Source organism: Coregonus lavaretus, assembly GCF_964263955.1.
Source record: "Coregonus lavaretus genome assembly, chromosome: 22".
Lineage (NCBI taxonomy): Eukaryota > Metazoa > Chordata > Actinopteri > Salmoniformes > Salmonidae > Coregonus > Coregonus lavaretus.
This window is the reverse complement of record NC_140009.1, coordinates 24,461,900-24,487,097: the sequence shown is the minus strand read 5'-3', so window position 1 is coordinate 24,487,097 and position 25,198 is coordinate 24,461,900. Positions and strand designations below refer to the sequence as shown.

The 25,198-nt window shown below is 46.4% G+C and overlaps 1 protein-coding gene across 2 annotated transcripts in view; it reads left to right on the top strand.

Moving 5' to 3' along the window:
* The window catches only part of LOC311150215 (vitamin D3 receptor A-like), a 64,573-nt gene that overhangs the window by 24,270 nt on the left and 15,105 nt on the right, over nucleotides 1–25,198 (top strand). For both annotated transcript variants that reach the window (XM_084187582.1, XM_084187581.1), the window contains exons 2-4: nucleotides 3,446–3,593; nucleotides 7,627–7,757; nucleotides 24,751–24,935. In XM_084187582.1, coding sequence (XP_084043708.1) covers nucleotides 3,448–3,593; nucleotides 7,627–7,757; nucleotides 24,751–24,935 — 462 coding nt within the window. In that variant the 5' untranslated portion in view covers nucleotides 3,446–3,447. The remainder of the gene's footprint in view (nucleotides 1–3,445; nucleotides 3,594–7,626; nucleotides 7,758–24,750; nucleotides 24,936–25,198) is intronic.

The following is a 25,198-nucleotide window of genomic DNA, read 5'->3' as shown; positions in this document are numbered from 1 at the left end:
CACCTTGACACAAGGAATAAGGCAAAACGCCTCAATGGCAGAGCTATAGTAACAGCATGTTACCTGACAAGCAGCTCTCCCTGAATGGGGAGACCGAGGATCCTATAAGGACTTGCCCCAACCTGGCAGAAACCATTCACACTGTTTTAACAGGCACATTCTCATTGACAGTGATGACACACTTGAATGGCGAAGTGATTGGGCAATTGAAACACGTTTAAGGTGCAGTCAATTCTGTTTTTCCAGTGTTTTGTATCATATTGTACAGCTGATGAAACTAAAACAGTGTTGAAAATACAATCTACACAGGACCTAATAAGCCTGTTTGCATGGGTGGGAGTTTCTGCTTGCCTTGTGACATCACCAGGTGGTAAATTGGTTTATAGACCAATAACAAAGACTTCCAAACCTCTCTGCCAATAACAGCTAGTTTTAAGTTTTCCCCTACCCATTCAGACCACTCCCAGACAGTCATAGCCAAATTCTTACTTAATTGTTACCAATAAATTATTTGATATTGATATAAAAATGGCTACGTTGGCCATTTAATGCAAACAAAGACATAATTTGCATACAAATGTGGCTAATGTTTTAGATCAACAATGTCAACACGGGATAAACCAATTACATTAAGGCGTGTAACCTGTGTAAAGTCGTGGAATTGTTCGCTCTCATCCAGGGCAGCAGAGGGTTGGGCCAGTAGCCGAAAAGTTGCTGGTTTGTATCCCCGAGCTGACTAGATGAACACAATGTCTGTGCCCTTGAACAAGGCACTTAACCCTAACTGCTCCTGTAAATCGAATACGAAGGCTAAACATTTTCTAAATAAATTATATGATTACCAGACTCTGGCGTTTGTGTTCTTTACATGATACAAAGCATAAGGTTAGAAGGGGTTAGCGATTTCAATCTAGCAAGCAAATGTTTGGACCAAACAATCAGACCTTTAGTGTGGAAAGAAATGGAGGGAAATGTCCCGACGTAGCGATGGCTCACAGGCACATCGTCAGTGACTTAATGCGGCTCACATTGCCCCCTCTCCTACGGCTCCCCCATCTTAATGGTTTCTGGGTTGTTTGCTCTGTGTGAGTGTCCGGTTAGATAATGTAAGCACTTTCTTCCCTTTCGTTTGATGTCCGGTAGCTGTACTGTACTGTGGAGGCTACTGTTGGTTGATTGATGTTTCTCAGGTCTGGAGGGACAGACAATGGGAAGAACCTGTACTTTCAGTGTAGTGACTGGTGACAAAACGAATCATTCTGATTATTAAGTAAGCATTTCACTGTAATGTCTGCACCTGTTGTATTCGGCGCATGTGACCAATAAAATTTGATTTGATTTGATTAGCCTAATAGTTATGCCTGAGACTCTGAGTAGCAAGGTCTATTGCACAGCAACATGCAACCAGCCTTTCTTTTCATTGTCCTCTGAGTGAGGCTCCAGGCAGGCGGTCTTTTACTGTCATGTGTCTGTGGTGGAACATCAGATTTGTGATGGCAAGAACTCACAAAGACAAGACGGTCACAGCACTTTAGTATAGGGGGTATGTCTGACACGAGACAAGAGGTCATGGATGCAGTCAAGGCAAGGGTGGCGGATCCTTGTTTCGCACAGTCTCCTGACCTGGGTAGATCATATGAAACTACTGTAGCTTAATATTGTAGCTTTAGTGCACTTGTTCCATTTGTTTACATAGGAGCTCCCATCCAGTGAAACTTGCATAGCATGCATTGTTATTTCACATGTGTAGATACAGCTGGCTATTTACTGGGTCTTGTTAGCATCTGCTCAAGGCCTAAATGGTATTGACCTGACTAAGATTTGTGTTCAATGCTCTATTCATTACACAACATTGTTGGCTGGTGGATCATGTTTAGAAAGAAAGTGATTATCCCCATGTTGTGGAGAGTTTAAAGATAGATTTGTTTTATGGGACAACTGCCACTATCCTTGTCAAAATTGCAATTAGACCAAGCTACAAGTCAAACAAACAAAAATACAACAGAGGAATGTTAGTCCTAGTTTCCATTTAGGTCTCTGCGATTGGGGTGTGATGGTGATCAGGAGCCCGTGTTTCAGTGGTTGCAACAATTACGTGAGACTGGCAATGCGGGACTAGTCTAGCGTTGGCGCAGCCTGGGCTTTTTATAAGGCACATCTGTCTCTATGCAACTCTTTGCCAGTCAGAGCAACAACCTGATGATTGGAGGGACTCGCCTTGCCTGTTTACATTATGTTTTCAGCTTCTCGCTAAGCGTGCAATCATCACTATTAATGAAAAACAACTTGTTTTCTGTTTTTCTGCTCTTGCCCTGTGGTGAGCCATGGACAAACACACTAAATGCTCCAACCAACCAGTGCCTTTGTCAGCAGAAATGGATAACAGCTGTTCAACTATTCAAATCTTGGCTAAACCTTGTTGGTTTCTCTAGTACAATGATGAATAATGTAATGGCCTGTGGTAGGACTGATTTTGATTAGGCTGTAGTGTGTAGCCCATGTCTATTAATCAACACCCCGCGTCGGTATTATTGAATCCCCATATATATGCATGCACACACACACACACACACTGCCGGTGAAAAGTTTTAGAACACCTACTCATTCAAGGGTTATTCTTTATTTTTGCTATTGCCAAGAGTGTGCAAAGCTGTCATCAAGGCATAGGGTGGCTATTTGAAGAATCTCAAATATAAAATATATTTCGATTTGTTTAAAAGTTTTTTTGGTTACTACATGATTCCATATGTGTTATTTCATGTTTTCTCTGTATTTGGGGGTTATTGGGGTCTGGCATTTCTGTTGCTCTGACGGGAATAAGAGTCAGTACCAATCAGGGTGAATAGATTCATCCCACGTTCCTTGTCCCTGGTTGACCTGACATGACCTGTTCCCTGCTGCATCTAACTGACAATCAAAATATGGTACAAAGAATTCCAGAACTGATCTTTCTGGTTCTGTGTAGGTGAAAGGCAGGCAATGCTTTATATGGCATTTCTGCAAGTAAATAGCTAATTCTCATTTTTGGGCAAACTGCCTTTCAGAACTTAATTTCAGTACCTGCTACTAGGATATAATTTATTCTGCTCTGGTCTGTCCAGACAATGGCAGAGGATCTTTGGCTGTCAAAGGAAATGAGAGGCAGAGTTAGATTGAAAAGGCATTAGGCGTGTTACCTCTGGTGTGCATTACTTGACTGTTGTTTTTTTCATTGACAGGGACAGATGGTGTGTTCGTGTTGACTCATTACAGAGCCAATAACAGGCAGAATCATGGGGGTGTTCTTCTTGTCTTATGGCTTATGCTAATTTCCCCAACACCTGCCCCTATAAAATGAGATGCAACAAATGAAACCTGTCTGATACACCCTCGTTCACACATGGGAAGGACAAAGACTGCGCCAGACCACTGTTTACCAACCACTCTCTCTCCTCTCTCGTTGCAGTGATGGAGCCCATGGCTGTGAGCACCTCAGTGGTGGGGCCGGATGAGTTCGACCGCAACATGCCGCGCATCTGCGGCGTCTGCGGGGACAAGGCCACCGGCTTCCACTTCAACGCCATGACCTGCGAGGGCTGCAAGGGCTTCTTCAGGTGGGTACTGACCAGGACAGGGCATACGACGAATGGTGGAACAGGAAGGGTTGTCCAGGGTTGTGTTCATTAGGCACCAAACAGAAGAACACGGGAGGGACTACCTGGAATTGTCTAATAAGAAACGCTAATTTTCCATTGCTTTGGCCTAATGAACATGATGTAGTGAAGAAGCCTGTCGGGCTCCAGGGCTTATTAAAAGGGCAATCTGCAGTTCAAACAATGACAAAGCCATCACACCGCCTCTGTTTTGATCATTAGCTGAGTGATGGGGCTGGAGCAATGTAACCACTCTCAAATTTCCATAGACCGAGCTATCGATGCAAGGTCTGACCATCCATGATATCAACATTATAGTTTTAACCATGTTTTGAGGCCATACAGTGTTGGTTTACAATTGCATCGTTTACAAACACCCCCCCCCCCAAAAAAAAAAAAAAGCTATTTGAACCAAGCTCATGAGGCATTTATAAGTTATATTCTTCAAGAATCAATGGGTTCTTGCATTCGGAAAGTATTCAGACCACTTTTTTCCCTCATCAATCTCCATACAATATCCCATAATGACAAAGCAAAAACAGGTTTTGAGATAAAAAAAAAATTATATATATATATATACAGTGAGGGAAAAAAGTATTTGATCCCCTGCTGATTTTGTATGTTTTCCCACTGACAAAGAAATGATAATAGTCTATAATTTTAATGGTAGGTTTATTTGAACAGTGAGAGACAGAATGACGTATCTCAAAAATGTTATAAATTGATTTGCATTTTAATGAGGGAAATAAGTATTTGACCCCCTCTCAATCAGAAAGATTTCTGGCTCCCAGGTGTCTTTTATACAGGTAACGTGCTGAGATTAGGAGCACACTCTTAAAGGGAGTGCTCCTAATCTCAGCTTGTTACCTGTATAAAAGACACCTGTCCACAGAAGCAATCAATCAATCAGATTCCAAACTCTCCACCATGGCCAAGACCAAAGAGCTCTCCAAGGATGTCAGGGACAAGATTGTAGACCTACAAAAGGCTGGAATGGGCTACAAGACCATCGCCAAGCAGCTTGGTGAGAAGGTGACAACAGTTGGTGCGATTATTCGCAAATGGAAGAAACACAAAATAACTGTCAATCTCCCTCGGCCTGGGGCTCCATGCAAGATCTCACCTCATGGAGTTGCAATGATCATGAGAACGGTGAGGTATCAGCCCAGAACTACACGGGAGGATCTTGTCAATGATCTCAAGGCAGCTGGGACCATAGTCACCAAGAAAACAATTGGTAACACACTACGCCGTGAAGGACTGAAATCCTGCAGCGCCCACAAGGTCCCCCTGCTCAAGAAAGCACATATACAGGCCCGTCTGAAGTTTGCCAATTAACATCTGAATGATTCAGAGGAGAACTGGGTGAAAGTGTTGTGGTCAGATGAGACCAAAATCAAGCTCTTTGGCATCAACTCAACTCGCCGTGTTTGGATGAGGAGGAATGCTGCCTATGACCCCAAGAACACCATCCCCACCGTCAAACATGGAGGTGGAAACATTATGCTTTGGGGGTGTTTTTCTGCTAAGGGGACAGGACAACTTTACCGCATCAAAGGGACGATGGACGGGGCCATGTACCGTCAAATCTTGGGTGAGAACCTCCTTCCCTCAGCCAGGGCATTGAAAATGGGTCGTGGATGGGTATTCCAGCATGACAATGACCCAAAACACACATCCAAGGCAACAAAGGAGTGGCTCAAGAAGAAGCATATTAAGGTCCTGGAGTGGCCTAGCCAGTCTCCAGACCTTAATCCTATAGAAAATCTGTGGAGGGATCTGAAGGTTCGAGTTGCCAAACGTCAGCCTCGAAACCTTAATGACACTGGAGAAGATTTGCAAAGAGGAGTGGGACAAAATCCCTCCTGAGATGTGTGCAAACCTGGTGGCCAACTACAAGAAACGTCTGACCTCTGTGATTGCCAACAAGGGTTTTGCCACCAAGTACTAAGTCATGTTTTGCAAAGGGGTCAAATACTTATTTCCCTCATTAAAATGCAAATCAATTTATAACATTTTTGACATGCGTCTTTCTGGATTTTGTTGTTATTCTGTCTCTCACTGTTCAAATAAACCTACCATTAAAATTATAGACTGATCATGTCTTTGTCAGTGGGCAAACGTACAAAATCAGCAGGGGATCAAACACTTTTTTCCCTCACTGTATAAAAAATAAAATACTTAAATATGACATTTCCGTAAGTATTCAGACCCTTTACTCCGTACTTTGTTGAAGCACCTTTGGCAGCGATTCCAGTCTCAAGTCTTCTTTGGTATGACACTACAAGCTTGGCACACTTGTATTTGGGGAGTTTTTCCCATTCTTCTCTGCAGATCATCTCAAGCTCTGTCAGTTTGGATGGGGAGCGTTGCTGCACAGCTATTTTCAGGTCTCTCCAGAGATGTTCAATCGGGTTAAATTCCGGGCTCTGGCTGGGCCACTCGAGGACATTCAGAGACTTGACCCGAAGGCACTCCTGCGTTGTCTTAGCTGTGTGCTTAGGGTCATTGTCCTGTTGGAAGGTGAACCTGAGCGCTCTAGAGCAGGTTTTCATCAAGGATCTCTCTGGACTTTGCTTCGTTGATCTTTCCCATGATCCTGACTACTCTCCCAGTCCCTGCCGCTGAAAAACATCCCTACAGCATGATGCCAGCACCACCATGCTTCACCGTAGGGATGGTGCCAGGTTTCCTCCAGACGTGACGCTTGGCATTCAGGCCAAAGAGTTAAATCTTGGTTTCATCAGACCAGAGAATATTGTTTCTCATGGTCTGAGAGTCCTTTTAGATGCCTTTTGGTAAACTCCAAGCGGGCTGTCATGTGACTTTTTACTGAGGAGTGGCTTCCGTCTGGCCACTACCATAAAGGCCTGATTGGTGGAGTGCTGCAGAGATGGTTGTCCTTCTGGAAGGTTCTCCCAACTCTGGAGCTCTGTCAGTGACCATTGGGTTCTTGGTCACGTCCCTGACCAAGGCCCTTCTCCCAAGATTGCTCAGTTTGGCCGGGCGGCCAGCTCTAGGAAGAGTCTTGGTGGTTCCAAACTTCTTCCATTTAAGAATGATGGAGGCCTCTGTGTTCTTGGGGACCTTCAATGCTGTATTGTGTGTAGATTGATGAGGAAAAAAATTTATGTAACCCATTTTACAATAAGGCTGTAACATAACAAAATGTGGAAAAAGGGAAGGTGTCTGAATACTTTCCGAATGCACTGTATGTGCCTCCATCACCTGTATATCTTACAAGTAAAGTGAAAATAGAGTTTGCCATAGACAAGCTATCGCTGCTGAATTAAAAAGCTGAGCTGTTTCCCTTCAATTCTTTTCCATCACTATTTTTTTTTTTTTACCATCAAGAACCTCATGAAAACATCTTAACATCCAAATAACTCTATGGTTGTAGTTATATCTAAAGGGTTCATAGTGATTTAAGTATTTATACGGCAGGGCAGAAACCACCCCAGTCTAGACTACTTGATGCAGCTTGGGAAAATGTAACCGACATATATGGATTACAGAAAGTGCCTGCAGGAAAGAAGGAGAAAATGCCAGGCTGTGTGTCTTTCTCAGGCATCATGTTCTCATTAAAAAAAACTCTTAGTCAGCGGTCCTCTCATGTCTGCCGTTCCTAATTTGTTAGCTATTTGTGAGAAAGGGCAACAGACACCTGTAGAAACCCCAGTGTGTGTGTGAATGTGTGGAAACAAGAGGGACTCTAGTACTCTACTGATCTGTGTGTGTTTATCTATTTCTAAACTGTGTGCGTGCGCCTCAGGTGCTTCCTGTAAATGCTCATGAAATGTTTGTTTTTACTGTAAGAGGGGTAGTGTGGTGTTCTAATTCAGTGTGTTTCTGTGTCTGTGAATGTAATCCAGTTAAGTAATAATCCCATCTGCCTTCCATTTACTATAAAATAGCAATATTAGCAGCACGGTTTTAATGTATCTTCCTCTTTTAATGTGCTAGTGAGCCAGGTCTGTCTATCTGCCCCTACCAGACGCAGCATGAAGCGTAAGGCCAGTTTCACCTGCCCCTTCAACGGCAGCTGCTCCATCACTAAGGACAACCGCCGCCACTGCCAGGCCTGCCGGCTCAAACGCTGCGTGGACATGGGCATGATGAAGGAGTGTGAGTGCTCAGAGACACTGATTGCTAAATGGTCATAAATACAGTAACTTCAGCCCTTTTTAAGTGCTTGGCTCATGCTGGCTGAAGACTATTTACATCCTGTAGGCCTAAGGTGAAAGAGCAATACAGATGTACAGTAATCTCTCTACTGTACAGTATGTTACAACCATCTGTTTTACATAATCATCTTTGCCTGGACATGGTCTTTCATTTTTAGATGTCTGTATTTGTGTTGCATTCAGCCAGAAAAATAGACCAGGGTTGTACTGTATTTTATATTCTTTACCGACTTATGGGGTTGTTTAAAAAATAATCCAAAAAATGTGCTGGCACTGGTGCAGACAAAGGTCATATAATCCTGCTTTATGAAATACCCTCCAGTTTAACATGCTTGAACACCAACAAGTCAGCAGGGTTATGAAAATAAACAAGCTGTGCATTTTGAGGTGACAGAGAGTGGGGAAGGAGGGGAGAGAGAAATAAAGACCAGTCCAACAATGCTCCGGCTACTGCCGTGTAGCCTAGCCCGCAAACAGTCACAAGCCTAAATGAGCCTCCTGGAAAAGAAAAAAGGATCCAAACAGCTAAAATGGCACCAGTGCCATAGGGTTATGGGGGGAGTGCTGCCTGGCACTGCATGCCCCAGTCGTGGGTACTCACTCATGTGAAAACAATAACGTGGCATGCACTGAAATATTTCAGACACGGGTGTGGCATGGAATGAGACTTACGATTGGATGAGTGCGGCGACTCTGCAACCAATTGTCGAGCTGGGTTCAGCTTGATGTGGACTCAAGCGGAGGCGGTTATGTAAAGTAGAATGTTGATGTTAATGCCCTTCGAAGTTTGCGTGTTGGTCCTCTTTTTTTTGGAGTGCTACAGTTACAGCATGTGGCTCCTATAGCACTGTACTGTATGTTCGCATGAATAAATCATGTTGAATGCTACACAATGTTTAGCACAGCTGTGTGTGTTAATGGCGGTAATGAGAGTTGAACTTCATAACCTGTGGGTGTTGTCTTAACGCTGTAATTGGTCAATCCAAAGCCTCGCCCCTATAGTTTGTTTGTTTGTTGCTTTTTCAAAGTATTGCCGCCTTGCTGAGGATCCAGCCACGTTGTCCGCAGTTGATAGTGTGTGCCAAGACAACAGAGCAGGCCTGCCCACTCTGCTGCCTGCCAAATCATTGAGGAGTACACAATTAACCACGCTCCCTTATGCTACAGGGTTAACAGGAGAGCAGCCAGAAATAGCGCCTCTGTGCTCATTCTTCAAAGAGGTGAAATTAAATTACCACTATTAAATTACTACTATTAAAATGAAATTACTACAAGACAAAACGGCTCACTCAATCAAGCCTGATGGTCTTGTAAGTTTAAAATCAAAGCTTGCTTTCATATAATGGAAAATAAAGCTTGAAAAGGTAGTGGAATGGGATGATGTCTTAGTGTGGGTAGTGCGTGAAGAATCCAATACTTTACCTTGAATGCAGTACAAATCACATTATTGTGGGAGCACCTCCTCTATGAGTATGAATTAGGCTGTTTGAGAAGGTTTGAATCCTAAGCAACCTGCCTACACATTGTTTGATGTACAATAGACTAACATAGCTACTGTAGTAGGTCAAAGCTGTGTGCTGGAAAACCTTGGTAGAGCATGGGTGAAGTAGGTATGGTGGTGGTCATGTGAATTTCCATTCCTTTTCAGCTTCAGATCAATGCCTACTTCTCACTTAAAACAATTTTTTGTTTCTAATTAACAATAGATGGGGATAGTAGTAGTTATTGATGATATTCTGACGCAGAGTATTACGATACCAAACTACTACATTCAGTAGACAGTCAGGGCAAATCAATTATGATCCTATGAAATATTCTCTGTGGACTTAATCTTTGAATTCCCATTGAGGATCACTCTCCCTCCCTGCATCTTAGTCCTCTGCCATGGCGATCCAGGCACAATACTAATGACTAAATGTGGACATATTTGTGGTAAACAGCGCTGTGCAAGCCATACAGAAGGCACTGTGAAATACTATCTAGACATCGCAGCAGGCGATTGCTGGCAAATTCTGGGAAATCAACACAGTTGGCTAGCTTGGCTGTGTCGGCGGTCCTTTTGACTATGCCATGCTAGATGGGCTACTGAGTGTCCCATTCTGGCTTGATCTCAGCCCAGTCAACCAGCCAGTAACAGTAAGATGGAGTAAGGCTGGTCCACCTCTAGTTCTGAACTTGTCTCCATCGTGTATAATCCTTAAATATGGCAATAGATTAAATCAAATGTTGGCGACAGCAGCATAGTTCAATATGTAGCTACTAGCTAGCATACAGTGCATTCGGAAAGTGTTCAGACCCCTTCATTTCATTTCATTTAATTTCAGTCATTTAGCAGACGCTCTTATCCAGAGCGACTTACAGGAGCAATTAGGGTTCACTTTTTCCACATTTTGTTATGTTACAGCCTTATTCTAAAATGGATTAAATAACGTTTTCCTCATCAATCTACACACAATACCCCCATAATAACAAAGCATTTAGAAACAAAACATTTAGACATTTTTGCTAATTTATTAAAAATAAAAAACAGAAATACCTTATTTACATAAGTATTCAGACCCTTTGCTATGATACTTGAAATTGAGCCCAGCTGCATCCTGTTTCCATTGATCATCCTTGAGCTGTTTCTACAACTCGATTGGAGTCCACCTGTGGTAAATTCAATTAATTGGACATGATTTGGAAAGGCACACACCTGTCTATATAAGGTCCCACAGTTGACAGTGCATGTCAGAGCAAAAACCAAGCCATGAGTTCGAAGGAATTGTCCATATAGCTCCGAGACAGGATTGTGTTGAGGCACAGATCTGGGGAAGGGTACCAAAAAATGTCTGCAGCATTGAAGGTCCCAAAGAACACAGTGGCCTCCATCATTCTTAAATGGAAGAAGTTTGGAACCACCAAGACTCTTCCTAGAGCTGGTTGCCCAGTCAAACTGCGGATCCGGCTCCGGGTGTAACCACCACTTTCTCTCCACCTTCCTGTTGCGCCCCTGGTCTGGTCTGGCACCGCTGACTGGAGCTGGACCCGACGACGGTGGATCGAACTGTACAGGCTCCGGACTGGAGCCGCTGGCCGGAGCTGGACTGGGCACCGGTGGAGCGGATTGCTCTGGCTCCGGAGTGGATCCGCTGACTGGAGTTGGACCGGACCCCGGTGGAGCGGATTGCTCTGGCTCCGGAGTGGAGCAGCTGACCGGTGCCGGACCAGGCACCGGTGGAACAGGCACGGGCCATGCCGGACTGGACACACGCACCACTGGCTTGGTGCGGGGAGCAGGAACGGGCCGGACCGGGCTGACGACGCGCACCACTGGCTTGGTGCGGGGAGCAGGAACGGGCCGGACCGGGCTGATGACGCGCACCACTGGCTTGGTGCGGTGAGCAGGAACGGGCCGGACCGGGCTGACGACGCGCACCACTGGCTTGGTGCGAGGGGCAGGAACAGGCCGGACCGGGCTGGCGACGCGCACCACTGGCTTGGCGCGAGGGACAGGAACAGGCCGGACCGGGCTGGCGATGCGCACCACTGGCTTGGTGCAAGGGACAGGAACGGGCCGGACCGGGCTGATGACGCGCACCACTGGCTTGGTGCGGTGAGCAGGAACGGGCCGGACCGGGCTGACGACGCGCACCACTGGCTTGGTGCGAGGGGCAGGAACAGGCCGGACCGAGCTGGCGACGCGCACCACTGGCTTGGTGCGAGGGGCAGGAACAGGCCGGACCGGGCTGGCGACGCGCACCACTGGCTTGGCGCGAGGGACAGGAACAGGCCGGACCGGGCTGGCGATGCGCACCACTGGCTTGGTGCAAGGGACAGGAACAGGCCGGGCAGGACTGGGAACACGCACCACTGGCTTGGTGCTGGGAGCAGGAACGGGCCGTACCGGACTGTGGACACACACCACTGGCTTAGTGCGAGGGGCAGGAACGGGTCGGGCCGTACTGGGAACACGCACCACTAGCTTAGTGCGGGGAGCAGGAACGGGCCGGACCGTACTGGGAACACACACCACTGGCCTTGTGCGGGAAGCAGGAATGGGTCGGGCCGTACTGGGAACACGCACCACTAGCTTAGTGCGGGAAGCAGGAACGGGCCGGACCGTACTGGGAACACACACCACTGGCCTTGTGCGGGAAGCAGGAATGCGTCTGGCCGTACTGGGAACACGCACCACTGGCTTAGTGCGGGGATCAGGAACGGGCCGGACCGGACTGGCGACACACACCACTTGCTTGGTGCGAGGAGCGGGACTGGGTTCCCTTATAAACCTCCGCTCCTTCTGCTGCCTAACCAGCTCCTCTCGCCGTGCCTCTACACTCTCCTTCTCCCTTATCGCCTCCTGTAGCTCCTCCCTCTGACCCAATAACTCCTGCTCCCTCTGGACCAATAGCCCCCGTAACCTGGTGGCCTCCTCTCCTAATCTGCAGATTCGCCCTGTCGCTGCCTCCTGCTGCCTCGTCGTCCACGCCGTGTGCCCCCTCAAACATTTTTCTTGGGGTTGCCTCTCGGGTGTCCGTCGTCGGCACGGTTGCCGCCGTTTCTCCTCTCCTGCCTGGGCATTTACCTTTGCCCATGGCCCTTTCCCCGCGAATATCTCCTCCCATGACCACCATTTGCCCACCTGAGACGATCGTTTACGGATGAGACGGACCAAGGCGCAGCGTGATAAGCGTACATATTTATTAACGTACTGAACACGAACAAAACAAGAAAACAAACGATACGTGAAGTCCAAGGTAGACTAATAACATACCTATACGGAACAAGATCCCACACAGACTAGTGCCAAACGGCTGCCTAAGTATGGTCCCCAATCAGAGACAACGAGCTACAGCTGCCTATGATTGGGAACCATCCTGGCCAACATAGATCTACACGATCTAGAAACTCAAACATAGAAAACTAAACATAGAAACTACACACCCTGGCTCAACATTTAAGAGTCCCCAGAGCCAGGGCGTGACATCACCTGGCCAATAACATCCCTACGGTGAAGCATGGTGGTGGCAGCATCATGCTGTGGGGATGTTTTCTAGTAGCAGGGACTGGGAGACTAGTCAGGATCGAGGGAAAGATGAACGGAGCAAAGTACAGAGAGGTCCTTGATGAAAACCTGCTCCAGAGCGCTCAGGACCTCAGACTGGGGGCGAAGGTTCACCTTCCAACAGGACAGCGACCCTAAGCATACAGAAAAGACAACGCAGGAGTGGCTTCGGATCAGGTCTCTGAATGTCCTTGAGTGGCCCAGCCAGAGCCCGGACATGAACCCAATTGAACATCTCTGGAGAGACCTGCAGCGACACTCCCCATCCAACCTGACAGAGCTTGAAAGGATCTTCAGAGAATAAAGGGAGAAACTCCCCAAATACAGGTGTGCCAAGATTGTAGTGTCATACGCAAGAAGACTCGAGGCTGTAATCGCTGCCAAAGGTGCTTCAACAAGGGTCTGAATACCTATGTCAATGTGATATTTAATCTACATTTTCTACAAACATTTTCTGTTTTTGCTTTGTCATTATGGGGTATTGTGTGTAGATTGGCGAGGGGAAAACCCCAATTTAATCCATTTTGAATTCAGGCTGTAAAAAGTGAAGGGGTCTGAATACTTTCTGAATGCACTATAACACGAGCCAGCTGCCTGGTTGTGGTTAGTCAGCTCCCAAAGACTCTTTGTTTTATCACCTACGTTTCCTTCAATTTGCTGTTCACAGTGGGAAGACTTTTGGCAAATGATAGACAAAAACATAAAATACATCTACCACAGGCACAGCTGCTGTTAACTTGATCTGTCAGCATGTGAGCTTGAAACAGCCAACATTTGTTTTACAGTTGCGTAATACATTTTCTGACAAGGGTGGTCCGGAAAGCTTTTTGCATGAATAACGCAAAAGCCATTTTGTGCAAATGATGTGAGCAGGAGTTTTTAGAAAGCATCAGGCAAAACAGGATTGTCTTGCCATGAAGCTGATTCACATGTGACTCACTTTGAAAAGGCTTTTAGCTTTTAGTTGCTATTTATTTATAAGGCTAACTTACATTTACATTTTAGTCATTTAGCAGACGTTCTTATCCAGAGCGACTTACAGTTAGTGAGTGCATACATTATTATATTTTTTCATACTGGCCCCCCGTGGGAATCAAACCCACAACCCTGGCGTTGCAAACGCCATGCTCTACCAACTGACCTTAACTTGAAGCAGTTACATGACTACACTGGCCACGTGCATGTTGATTTTGTTCATCCACACCAGACGTGATCATGACACGCAGGTTAAAATATCAAAGCCAACTGTGAACCAACCACACAAAACAAAAATATAAACGCAACATGCAACAATTTCAAAGATTTTACTGAGTTTAAAGTTCATATAAGGAAATCAGTCAATTGAAATAAATAAATTAGGCCCTAATTTATGGATTTCACATGACTGGGAATACAGATATGCATCTGTTAGTCACAAATACCTTGAAGAAAAGGTAGGGGCGTGGATCAGAAAACCAGTCATTATCTGGTGTGACCACCATTTGCCTCATGCAACGCGACACATCTCCTTTGCATAGAGTTGATCAGGGTGTTGATTGGGGCCTGTGGTATGTTGTCCCACTCATATTCAATGGCTGAGCGAAGTTGCTGGATATTGGCGGGAACTAAAACACGCTGTCGTTCACGTCGATCAGAGCATCCCAAACATGCTCAATGGGTGACATGTCTGAGTATGCAGGCCACTAAAACAACGTTTCATGGTAGAGAAATTAACATTTAAATGATCTGCCAACAGTTCTGTTGGACATTCCTGCAGTCAGCATGCCAATTGCACACTCCCTCAAAACTTGAGACATCTGTGGCATTGTGTTGTGTGATAAAACTGCACATTTTAGAGTGGCCTTTTATTGTCCCCAGCACAAGGTGCACCTGTGTAATGATCATGCTGTTTAATCAGCTTCTTGATATGCCACACTGATCATTTACATTACATTTTTACATTTTAGTCATTTAGCAGACGCTCTTATCCAGAGCGACTTACAGGAGCAATTAGGGTTAAGTGCCTTGCTCAAGGGCACATTAACGTCATTTAGCAGACGCTCTTAGCCAGAGCGACTCACAAATTGGTGCGTTCACCCTATAGCCAGTGGGATAACCACTTTACAATTTGGGGGGGGGGGGTAGAAGGATTACTTTATCCTATCCCAGGTATTCCTTAAAGAGGTGGGGTTTCAAATGTCTCCGGAAGGTGGTGAGTGACTCCGCTGTCCTGGCGTCGTGAGGGAGCTTGTTCCACCATTGGGGTGCCAGAGCAGCGAACAGTTTTGACTGGGCTGAGCGGGAACTATGCTTCCGCAGAGGAAGGGGAGCCAGCAGGCCAGAGGTGGATGAACGCAATGCCCTCGTTTGGGTGTAGGGACTGATCAGAGCCTGAAGGTACAGAGGTGCCGTTCCCCTCACTGCTCCATAGGCAAGCACCATGGTCTTGTAGCGGATGCGAGCTTCAACTGGAAGCCAGTGGAGTGTGCGGAGGAGGGGGGTGACGTGAGAGAACTTGGGAAGGTTGAACACCAGACGGGCTGCGGCATTCTGGATGAGTTGTAGGGGTTTAATGGCACAGGCAGGGAGGCCAGCCAACAGCGAGTTGCAGTAGTCCAGCCGGGAGATGACAAGTGCCTGGATTAGGACCTGTGCCGCTTCCTGTGTAAGGCAGGGTCTTACTCTCCGAATGTTGTAGAGCATGAACCTGCAGGAGCGGGTCACCGCCTTGATGTTGGCGGAGAACGACAGGGTGTTGTCCAGGGTCACGCCTAGGCTCTTCGCACTCTGGGAGGAGGACACAGCGGAGTTGTCAACCGTGATGGCGAGATCATGGAACGGGCAGTCCTTCCCCGGGAGGAAGAGCAGCTCCGTCTTGCCAGGGTTCAGCTTGAGGTGGTGATCCGTCATCCATACTGATATGTCTGCCAGGCATGCAGAGATGCGATTCGCCACCTGGTTATCAGAAGGGGGAAAGGAGAAGATTAGTTGTGTATCGTCAGCGTAGCAATGATAGGAAAGGCCATGTGAGGATATGACAGAGCCAAGTGACTTGGTGTATAGGGAGAAAAGGAGAGGGCCTAGAACTGAGCCCTGGGGGACACCAGTGGTGAGAGCACGTGGTGCGGAGACAGCTTCTCGCCACGCCACTTGGTAGGAGCGACCGGTCAGGTAGGACGCAATCCAGGAGTGAGCCGCGCCGGAGATGCCCAGCTCGGAGAGGGTGGAGAGGAGGATCTGATGGTTCACAGTATCAAAGGCAGCAGACAGGTCTAGAAGGACAAGAGCAGAGGAGAGAGAGTTAGCTTTAGCAGTGCGGAGAGTCTCCGTGACACAGAGAAGAGCAGTCTCAGTTGAATGACCAGTCCTGAAACCTGATTGGTTTGGATCAAGAAGGTCATTCTGAGAGAGATAGCAAGAGAGTTGGCTAAAGACGGCACGCTCAATAGTGTGGTTTTTTGAGAAGGGGAGCAACTCTCGCTCTCTTGAAGACGGAAGGGACATGGCCAGCGGTCAAGGATGAGTTGATCAGCGAGGTGAGGTAGGGGAGAAGGTCACCGGAGATGGTCTGGAGAAGGGAGGAGGGGATGGGGTCAAGCGGGCAGGTTGTTGGGCGGCCTGCAGTCACAAGTCGCAGGATTTTATCTGGAGAGAGAGGGGAGAAAGAAGTCAAAGCATAGGGTAGGGCAGTGTGAGCAGGACCAGCAGTGTCATTAGACTTAACAAACGAGGATCGGATGTCGTCAACCTTCTTTTCAAAGTGGTTGACGAAGTCATCCACAGAGAGAGAGGAGGGGAGGGGGGGGGGGGGTGGGGGGGGAGGAGGATTCAGGAGGGAGGAAAATGTGGCAAAGAGCTTCCTAGGGTTAGAGGCAGATGCTTGGAATTTAGAGTGGTAGAAGGTGGCCTTAGCAGCAGAAACAGATGAAGAAAATGTAGAGAGGAGGGAGTGAAAAGATGCCAGGTCGGCAGGGAGTTTAGTTTTCTTCCATTTCCGCTCCGCTGCCCGGAGCTCTGTTCTGTGAGCTCGCAATGAGTCATCAAGCCACGGAGCTGGAGGGGAGGACCGAGCCGGCCGGGAGGATAGGGGACACAGAGAGTCAAAGGATGCAGAAAGGGAGGAGAGGAGGGTTGAGGAGGCAGAATCAGGAGATTGGAGGGAGAAGGATTGAGCAGAGGGAAGAGATGATAGGATGGAAGAGGAGAGAGTAGTGGGAGAGAGAGAGCGAAGGTTGCGGCGGCGCATTACCATCTGTGTAGGGGCAGAGTGAGTAGTGTGGGAGGAGAGCGAGAGAGAAAAGGAAACAAAGTAGTGGTCGGAGACATGGAGGGGAGTTGCAGTGAGATTAGTAGAGGAGCAGCATCTAGTGAAGATGAGGTCAAGCGTATTGCCTGCCTTGTGAGTAGGGGGGGACGGTGAGAGGGTGAGGTCAAAAGAGGAGAGGAGTGGAAAGAAGGAGGCAGAGAGAAATGAGTCAAATGTGGACATAGGGAGGTTGAAATCCCCCAAAACTGTGAGGGGTGAGCCATCCTCAGGGAAGGAACTTATCAAGGCGTCAAGCTCATTGATGAACTCTCCAAGGGAACCTGGAGGGCGATAGATGACAAGGATATTAAGCTTAAATGGGCTAGTGACTGTGACAGCATGGAATTCAAATGAGGAGATAGACAGATGGGTTAGGGGAAAAATTGAGAATGTCCACTTGGGAGAGATGAGGATTCCTGTACCACCACCCCTCTGACCAGATGCTCTCGGGGTATGCGAGAACACATGGTCAGACGAGGAGAGAGCAGTAGGAGTAGCAGTGTTTTCAGTGGTGATCCATGTTTCCGTCAGCGCCAGGAAGTCGAGGGACTGGAGGTTGGCATAGGCTGGGATGAAGTCAGCTTTGTTGGCAGCAGAACGGCAGTTCCAGAGGCTGCCTGCGACCTGGAACTCCAGGTGTGGGGTGCGTGCAGGGACCACCAGGTTAGAGAGGCAGCAGCCACGCGGTGTGGTGCGTTTGTGTAGCCTGTGCAGAGAGGAGAGAACAGGGATAGGCAGAGGCATAGTTGACAGGCTGTAGCAAATGGCTACAAAAATGCAGAGGAGATCGGAATGAAATGAGCTAAGCATCTGGGAGAGGAGAGAGCAGGGCCTCCCTCACCAAAAACTTCTACCTCAGAAACTAAAATTGTTTCACTGAACCACCCGAACAAAAACTCTCCCAACTTCCACCTTTAGAAATCAGAATTGTTGTGAACCACAGCGGTTCAATGTTTAAAGGAATAGACTCAACCCACTTTATTCAGCTAGCTAACTATGACACCATAGCTAACTAGCAAGCTAGCATCCAATAACAATAACACACCGTTTAGCACCAACACTTGGTCACAACAAACCACCAATAGTGTGATAACACACTAAACAGATCATTCGTGTCTGTGTCAAGTTCCTTTCATGACGCAGCAATGATTAAACGTTGGCTAGCTAGGACAAGTATATTGTATTTGGCTACTACCGTACAGTTAGCTGGTCGTGTTGGGTAGCTAGCAATGGCCACTGTGTTGACTTTGTTTGAAGAACGGCTAGCTAGCTAGCTTCGTGCTACACCCGGCACACAATGGCTATTGTGTTGACTCTGACTCTGTTCGAACAGCCGGCACGGCCGAAGACACTGCCAAGACACACCAATAGTGTGATAACACACTAAACAGATCATTCATGTCTGTGTCAAGTTCCTTTCATGACGCAGCAATGATTAAACGTTGGCTAGCTAGGACAAGTATATTGTATTTAGCTACTACAGTACAGTTAGCTGGTCGTGTTGGGTAGCTAGCAATGGCCACTGTGTTGACTTTGTTTGAAGAACGGCTAGCTAGCTAGCTTCGTGCTACCCCCGGCACACAATGGCTACTGTGTTGACTCTGACTCTGTTCGAAAAAACAGCTAGTTAGCTCGCTTCGTGCTACAGCCGGCACGGCCGAAGACACTGCCAACCAACAGTAACTAACCACAACAACCCACGATGCCTAGCTATGACGCCGTAGCTAACTAGCAAGCTAGCATCCATTAACACACAATTTAGCACCAATACTTGGTTACAACAAACTGCCAAGAGTGTGTTAGCACACTAAACAGATAATTCATGTCCGTGTCTAGTTCCTTTCATAACGCATAACGCAGCAAAAAATTAAACGTTGGCTAGCAGCACATTAACATTGGAAACAGCTCTCCACCGTTGCTAATCGTTACCAGTAGCTACCCGCTAGCTAGCTAGCCTCGTGCTTCGATACTAACCTACTATTACCTACGGAAACCTACAATAACAGCAATACTAACCTATGATAAATACAATACCTAACTACAACTAACTACCTACCTACGATCTAATACATGGTTAAGCTTTACTCAACACCATATGAGAAGCTTACCTCCTGCTTACCTCCAGCTAGAGAAAAACACAACCTCTCCCGACGTTGCCAGTTGAGTTAAAAAAATAAAAAATAAAAAAAATGATCAGGTGAATGGATTATCTTGGCAATGGTGAAATGCTCACAACAGGGATGTAAACAAATGTATGCACACAATTTGAGGGAAATAAGCTTTTTGTGCGTATGGAACATTTTGGGGATCTTTTATTTCAGCTTATGAAACAAGGGACCAACACTTTACACGTTGCGTTTATATTTTTGTTCAGTATAGGTTTAGGATTTCTTGTGGTTTCTGCCTAATAGTGCCTATGTCAGGTGCTCTACCTTTTATTTTAGGAGATGAACACAGTTTCTTTGGGAGCTTATTTTGTGTTTCTGCATTGGGCTATTAAACAAGCCTGTGTTAGATGCCCGGCCAATGAATGTGTGAACACAAGCTGTGAACACTGAGTGGTGAGCGCTGAGCGCTCATTGACAGCTCCACTCTGTGAATGCTTAGTGAGCCCTTCCAGTGCTTGAATGTAAGTGCCTAGCTTCTTGGGTTTTAATGGGCATGTTAATGTGACTCTTAAAGGAAAAGTGATGGTGGCCAAAGTAAAATCTAGCGTAGTCTTATCATAGCTGGACTTTGCTGCCCCACATTAGCTGTCAGTGTGTCAGTTCAGTATATTTGTTCATGGACTGCGACTGTCTGCTGGGTGTTTCATTGATGTTTGGTTCTATACTGCAATTCCGTAATTGACAGAATTCGATTGATCTTTGCTGGATCTCCACTCAGCAGATGAGTTGACTCACTGGGGTTGAAATCTGACGTGAAGAGAACCCACATGACCTTCCAGTTTAGGGGGCATTGTTGTTCCCCACAGGAGGATCACTTTACTACAACATAGGCCTACTTTTGTATTTTGGCAAATCCTTTCCATGTTGCGTTTTATATTTTTGTTCAATATACACTGCTCAAAAAAATAAAGGGAACACTAAAATAACACATCCTAGATCTGAATGAATGAAATAATCTTATTAAATACTTTTTTCTATACATAGTTGAATGTGCTGACAACAAAATCACACACAAATTATCAATGGAAATCAAATGTATCAACCCATGGAGGTCTGGATTTGGAGTCACCCTCAAAATTAAAGTGGAAAACCACACTACAGGCTGATCCAACTTTGATGTAATGTCCTTAAAACAAGTCAAAATGAGGCTCAGTAGTGTGTGTGGCCTCCACGTGCCTGTATGACCTCCCTACAATGCCTGGGCATGCTCCTGATGAGGTGGCGGATGGTCTCCTGAGGGATCTCCTCCCAGACCTGGACTAAAGCATCCGCCAACTCCTGGACAGTCTGTGGTGCAACGTGGCGTTGGTGGATGGAGCGAGACATGATGTCCCAGATGTGCTCAATTGGATTCAGGTCTGGGGAACGGGCGGGCCAGTCTATAGCATCAATGCCTTCCTCTTGCAGGAACTGCTGACACACTCCAGCCACATGAGGTCTAGCATTGTCTTGCATTAGGACGAACCCAGGGCCAACCGCACCAGCATATGGTCTCAGAAGGGGTCTGAGGATCTAATCTCGGTACCTAATGGCAGTCAGGCTACCTCTGGCGAGCACATGGAGGGCTGTGCGGCCCCCCAAAGAAATGCCACCCCACACCATGACTGACCCACCGCCAAACCGGTCATGCTGGAGGATGTTGCAGGCAGCAGAACGTTCTCCACGGCATCTCCAGACTCTGTCACGTCTGTCACATGTGCTCAGTGTGAACCTGCTTTCATCTGTGAAGAGCACAGGGCGCCAGTGGCGAATTTGCCAATCTTGGTGTTCTCTGGCAAATGCCAAACGTCCTGCACGGTGTTGGGCTGTAAGCACAAACCCCACCTGTGGACGTCGGGCCCTCATACCACCCTCATGGAGTCTGTTTCTGACCGTTTGAGCAGACACAGTCATTTTGCAGGGCTCTGGCAGTGCTCCTCCTGCTCCTCCTTGCACAAAGGCGGAGGTAGCAGTCCTGCTGCTGGGATTTTGCCCTCATACGGCCTCCTCCACGTCTCCTGATGTACTGGCCTGTCTCCTGGTAGCGCCTCCATGCTCTGGACACTACGCTGACAGACACACAAACCTTCTTGCCACAGCTCGCATTGATGTGCCATCCTGGATGAGCTGCACTACCTGAGCCACTTGTGTGGGTTGTAGACTCTGTCTCATGCTACCACTAGAGTGAAAGCACCACCAGCATTCAAAAGGGGGCGGCAGGTAGCTTAGTGGGTAAGAGCGTTGTGCCAGTAACCGAAAGGTCGCTAGTTCTAATCCTCGAGCCGACTAGGTGAAAAATTTGTCGATGTGCCCTTAAGTAAGGCACTTAACCCTAATTGCTCCTGTAAGTCGCTCTGGATAAGAGCGTCTGCTAAAATGTAAATGTAAAATGTAAATGTACTGGCCTGTCTCCTGGTAGCGCCTCCATGCTCTGGACACTACGCTGACAGACACAGCAAACCTTCTTGCCACAGCTCGCATTGATGTGCCATCCTGGATGAGCTGCACTACCTGAGCCACTTGTGTGGGTTGTAGACTCCGTCTCATGCTACCACTAGAGTGAAAGCACCGCCAGCATTCAAAAGTGACCAAAACATCAGCCAGGAAGCATAGGAACTGAGAAGTGGTCTGTGGTCACCACCTGCAAAACCAGTCCTTTATTGGGGGTGTCTTGCTAATTGCCTATAATTTCCACATGTTGTCTATTCCATTTGCACAACAGCATGTGACATTTATTGTCAATCAGTGTTGCTTCCTAAGTGGACAGTTTGATTTCACAGAAGTGTGATTGACTTGGAGTTACATTGTGTTATTTAAGTGTTCTCTTTATTTTTTTGAGCAAACACACAAACATTCATGGACATTTAGCTCGCTTGCTATTGCTAGCTAGTTTGACCTGGGAGATCAATATTGTGTTGTTATTTTACCTGAAATGCATATGGTCCTTTTTTTTGCTGGATCTGTGTAGAATTTCTACCCATAGTCTTGGCATCTAGCATCAAGCTGGGCATCTAGCAATCCCGTTCTGAGCCAATGCATTCTAACAGTCTAATACAGGACTGCCAAACCCTGTTCCTGGAGAGCTACCGTCCTGTAGGTTTTTGCTCCAACCCTAATCTAGCACACCCGATTCTAATAATTAGCAGGTTGATAATATTAATCTACAACTTATCCAGAACGCTGCAGCCCGTCTGGTGTTCAACCTTCCCAAGTTCTCTCATGTCACCCCGCTCCTCCGCACACTCCACTGGCTTCCAGTTGAGGCACGCATCTACTACAAGACCATGGTGCTTGCCTACGGAGCTGTGAGGGGAACGGCACCTCCTTACCTTCAGGCTCTGATCAGACCCTACACCCAAACGAGGGCACTACGTTCATCCATCTCTGGCCTGCTAGCTCCCCTACCTCTACGGAAGCACAGTACCCGCTCAGCCCAGTCAAAGCTATTCGCTGCTCTGGCACCCCAATGGTGGAACAAGCTCCCCCATGACGCCAGGACAGCTGAGTCACTGACCACCTTCCGGAGACACTTGAAACCCTACCTCTTTAAGGAATATTTGTAAGTCGCTCTGGATAAGAGCGTCTGCTAAATGACGTAAATGTAAATGAATACCTAGAATAGTATAAAGTAATCCTTCTTCCCCCACCCCCCATACATAAAAAAAAAAAAAAAAGGTGGTTGTCCCACTGGCTATCATAAGTTGAATGCACCAATTTGTAAGTCGCTCTGGATAAGAGCGTCTGCTAAATGATGTAAATGTAAATGAATCAGGTTAGTAACACCTGGGGTTGAAGCGAAAACCTACAGGAGGGTAGCTCTCCAGGAACAGGCTTGGGCAACCCTGGTCTAATAAATACTTTTTTGCAATAGCATATATAAAAATGTATCATTTGGTTGTGTTTATGAAGGTTTTAGGTAGGTCTACCATTAGAATACGCAAGAAAAAATGATATTAGTTTGTTACTGTAGGCTATATGTAAAAACCAAAAACCACAACATCACAATTCAAGTGTTATACACTATCACAAAGAAATGCATTATTAACAGAATATCATATTTTAAGTTTTATTATGTTACTAGTCTGTGCTTAGTAGCCTATGGCTATGCTTCCGGAAGTGCTCACATGTAGAATGTATTGAATAGCGGCTGTAATGTTCTACAAAAATGTGATACTTTGCCGTATTTTTAAGTTATTTGGCAAATGTATGTTTTAGAAACCTTAGAACCTGTTCTTTCCTATATATTATGAAATCAAAACGTCTTACTTGGCTGAAGGATAATTTGGAAAACGTAGCTTTTTGGTCATTTACCAACGCTGCGCTGCAGTCTCTTCACAAGGCAATTGATAATATTGTCACCCATCAGACTATTGCCAATTTAATCTGGTATTTAGGCTACATCTATTATTATAGGCCTATGTGTGAAATTAGTTTTGGTATAGTTTAGGTGTAGTTTTGATGGGCCATTGTCAGATGGCAGCCAACTTGTGAAGGAAGAGCAGGGGGAAATGACATGTCCTCCTAAAAACTCTGATATTGAAATTCTAACAACAGTGTGTTGAATAGACTTATTTAGGAAGAGTCAAGGACTGGTGGGCATGACTTTGAGAATGGCAGAGTAATTGACCTCAAAATGATGCTCTCTGACTTTTTAGTTACCGTAGTTATCTATTATTAATCTCTCTTCGTTCATCTTTCAAATACCCACGTGGGGTTGTATGCTCCTGAAAACCAATGAGTAAATGGGAGAAGCGGGACTTGCAGCGCGTCAGGTGTCTCAACTAGAACCAAGTTCTGTTTTAGTGCTTGGCTACGCAGATGCTCGGGCACGCCCGTGAGCGGTGGCGCTGAAATTATTATATAACATGTATGTGTGTGTACATTTATTTTGCAACGCTTGCAAACGCAACGTGTCCGGTGAGTTTTGCATGTTAGCCTCTGTCTGGTACATTTTATATGATTATTTGTTTCATCCATTGAAACTAAAATTAGCTTCTAGTTTAGTTTCCATTTATTTTCTAATGTGTAGTTAGCCTCTGTCTGGTACATTTCTATTTTGATTTGATTCCTCCATTGCTTTGTGTATCATCTTGTAGTAGTTTACCGCAGTATGGAACATTGGCAGTATGTAAATTGAGTTTGTGGTTTGTGTCAGATTAGTTTGAGAAACAGAACAGCTAAGATGACACTTCAGTGCAATTGTGGTGCTAATGGTGGTTCTCATTGGAAGAACATACACCTACACGCATTCTACTGAGTCTTGTTTCAACCCTCTCTCATAGCTGCTGTTTGTGTGAAGAAAACTATCAGCAAGTGATAGAAACTCACTTATCGACCACTGTTGTCAGTAGATCTGAGAGGCTCCTGTGAAAGGCAATCAGGCTAGCTGTGTTACCTCTCTCTCCCACCACTCCTCTTCTCACCCGTCTCCCCCTCGCCTCCCTTTCTCCCCCAGTCATCCTGACAGATGAGGAGGTGCAGAGGAAGAAGGATCTTATCCAGAAGAGGAAGGAGGAGGAGGCAGCGCGGGAGGCCCTGAGACCAAGACTGAATGACGAGCAGAGCCAGGTTATCGCCTCACTGGTGGAGGCCCACCACAAGACTTACGACGACTCCTACTCAGACTTCTCATGCTTCAGGGTCTGTACTGATCAAACTAGCTTAGCCACTCACATTCTCACTTTTTTTGCTATATATACAGTGGGGGAAAAAAGTATTTAGTCAGCCACCAATTGTGCAAGTTCTCCCACTTAAAAAGATGAGAGAGGCCTGTAATTTTCATCATAGGTACACGTCAACTATGACAGACAAATTGAGGGAAAAAAATCCAGAAAATCACATTGTTGGATTTTTAATGAATTTATTTGCAAATTATGGTGGAAAATAAGTTTTTGGTCACCTAC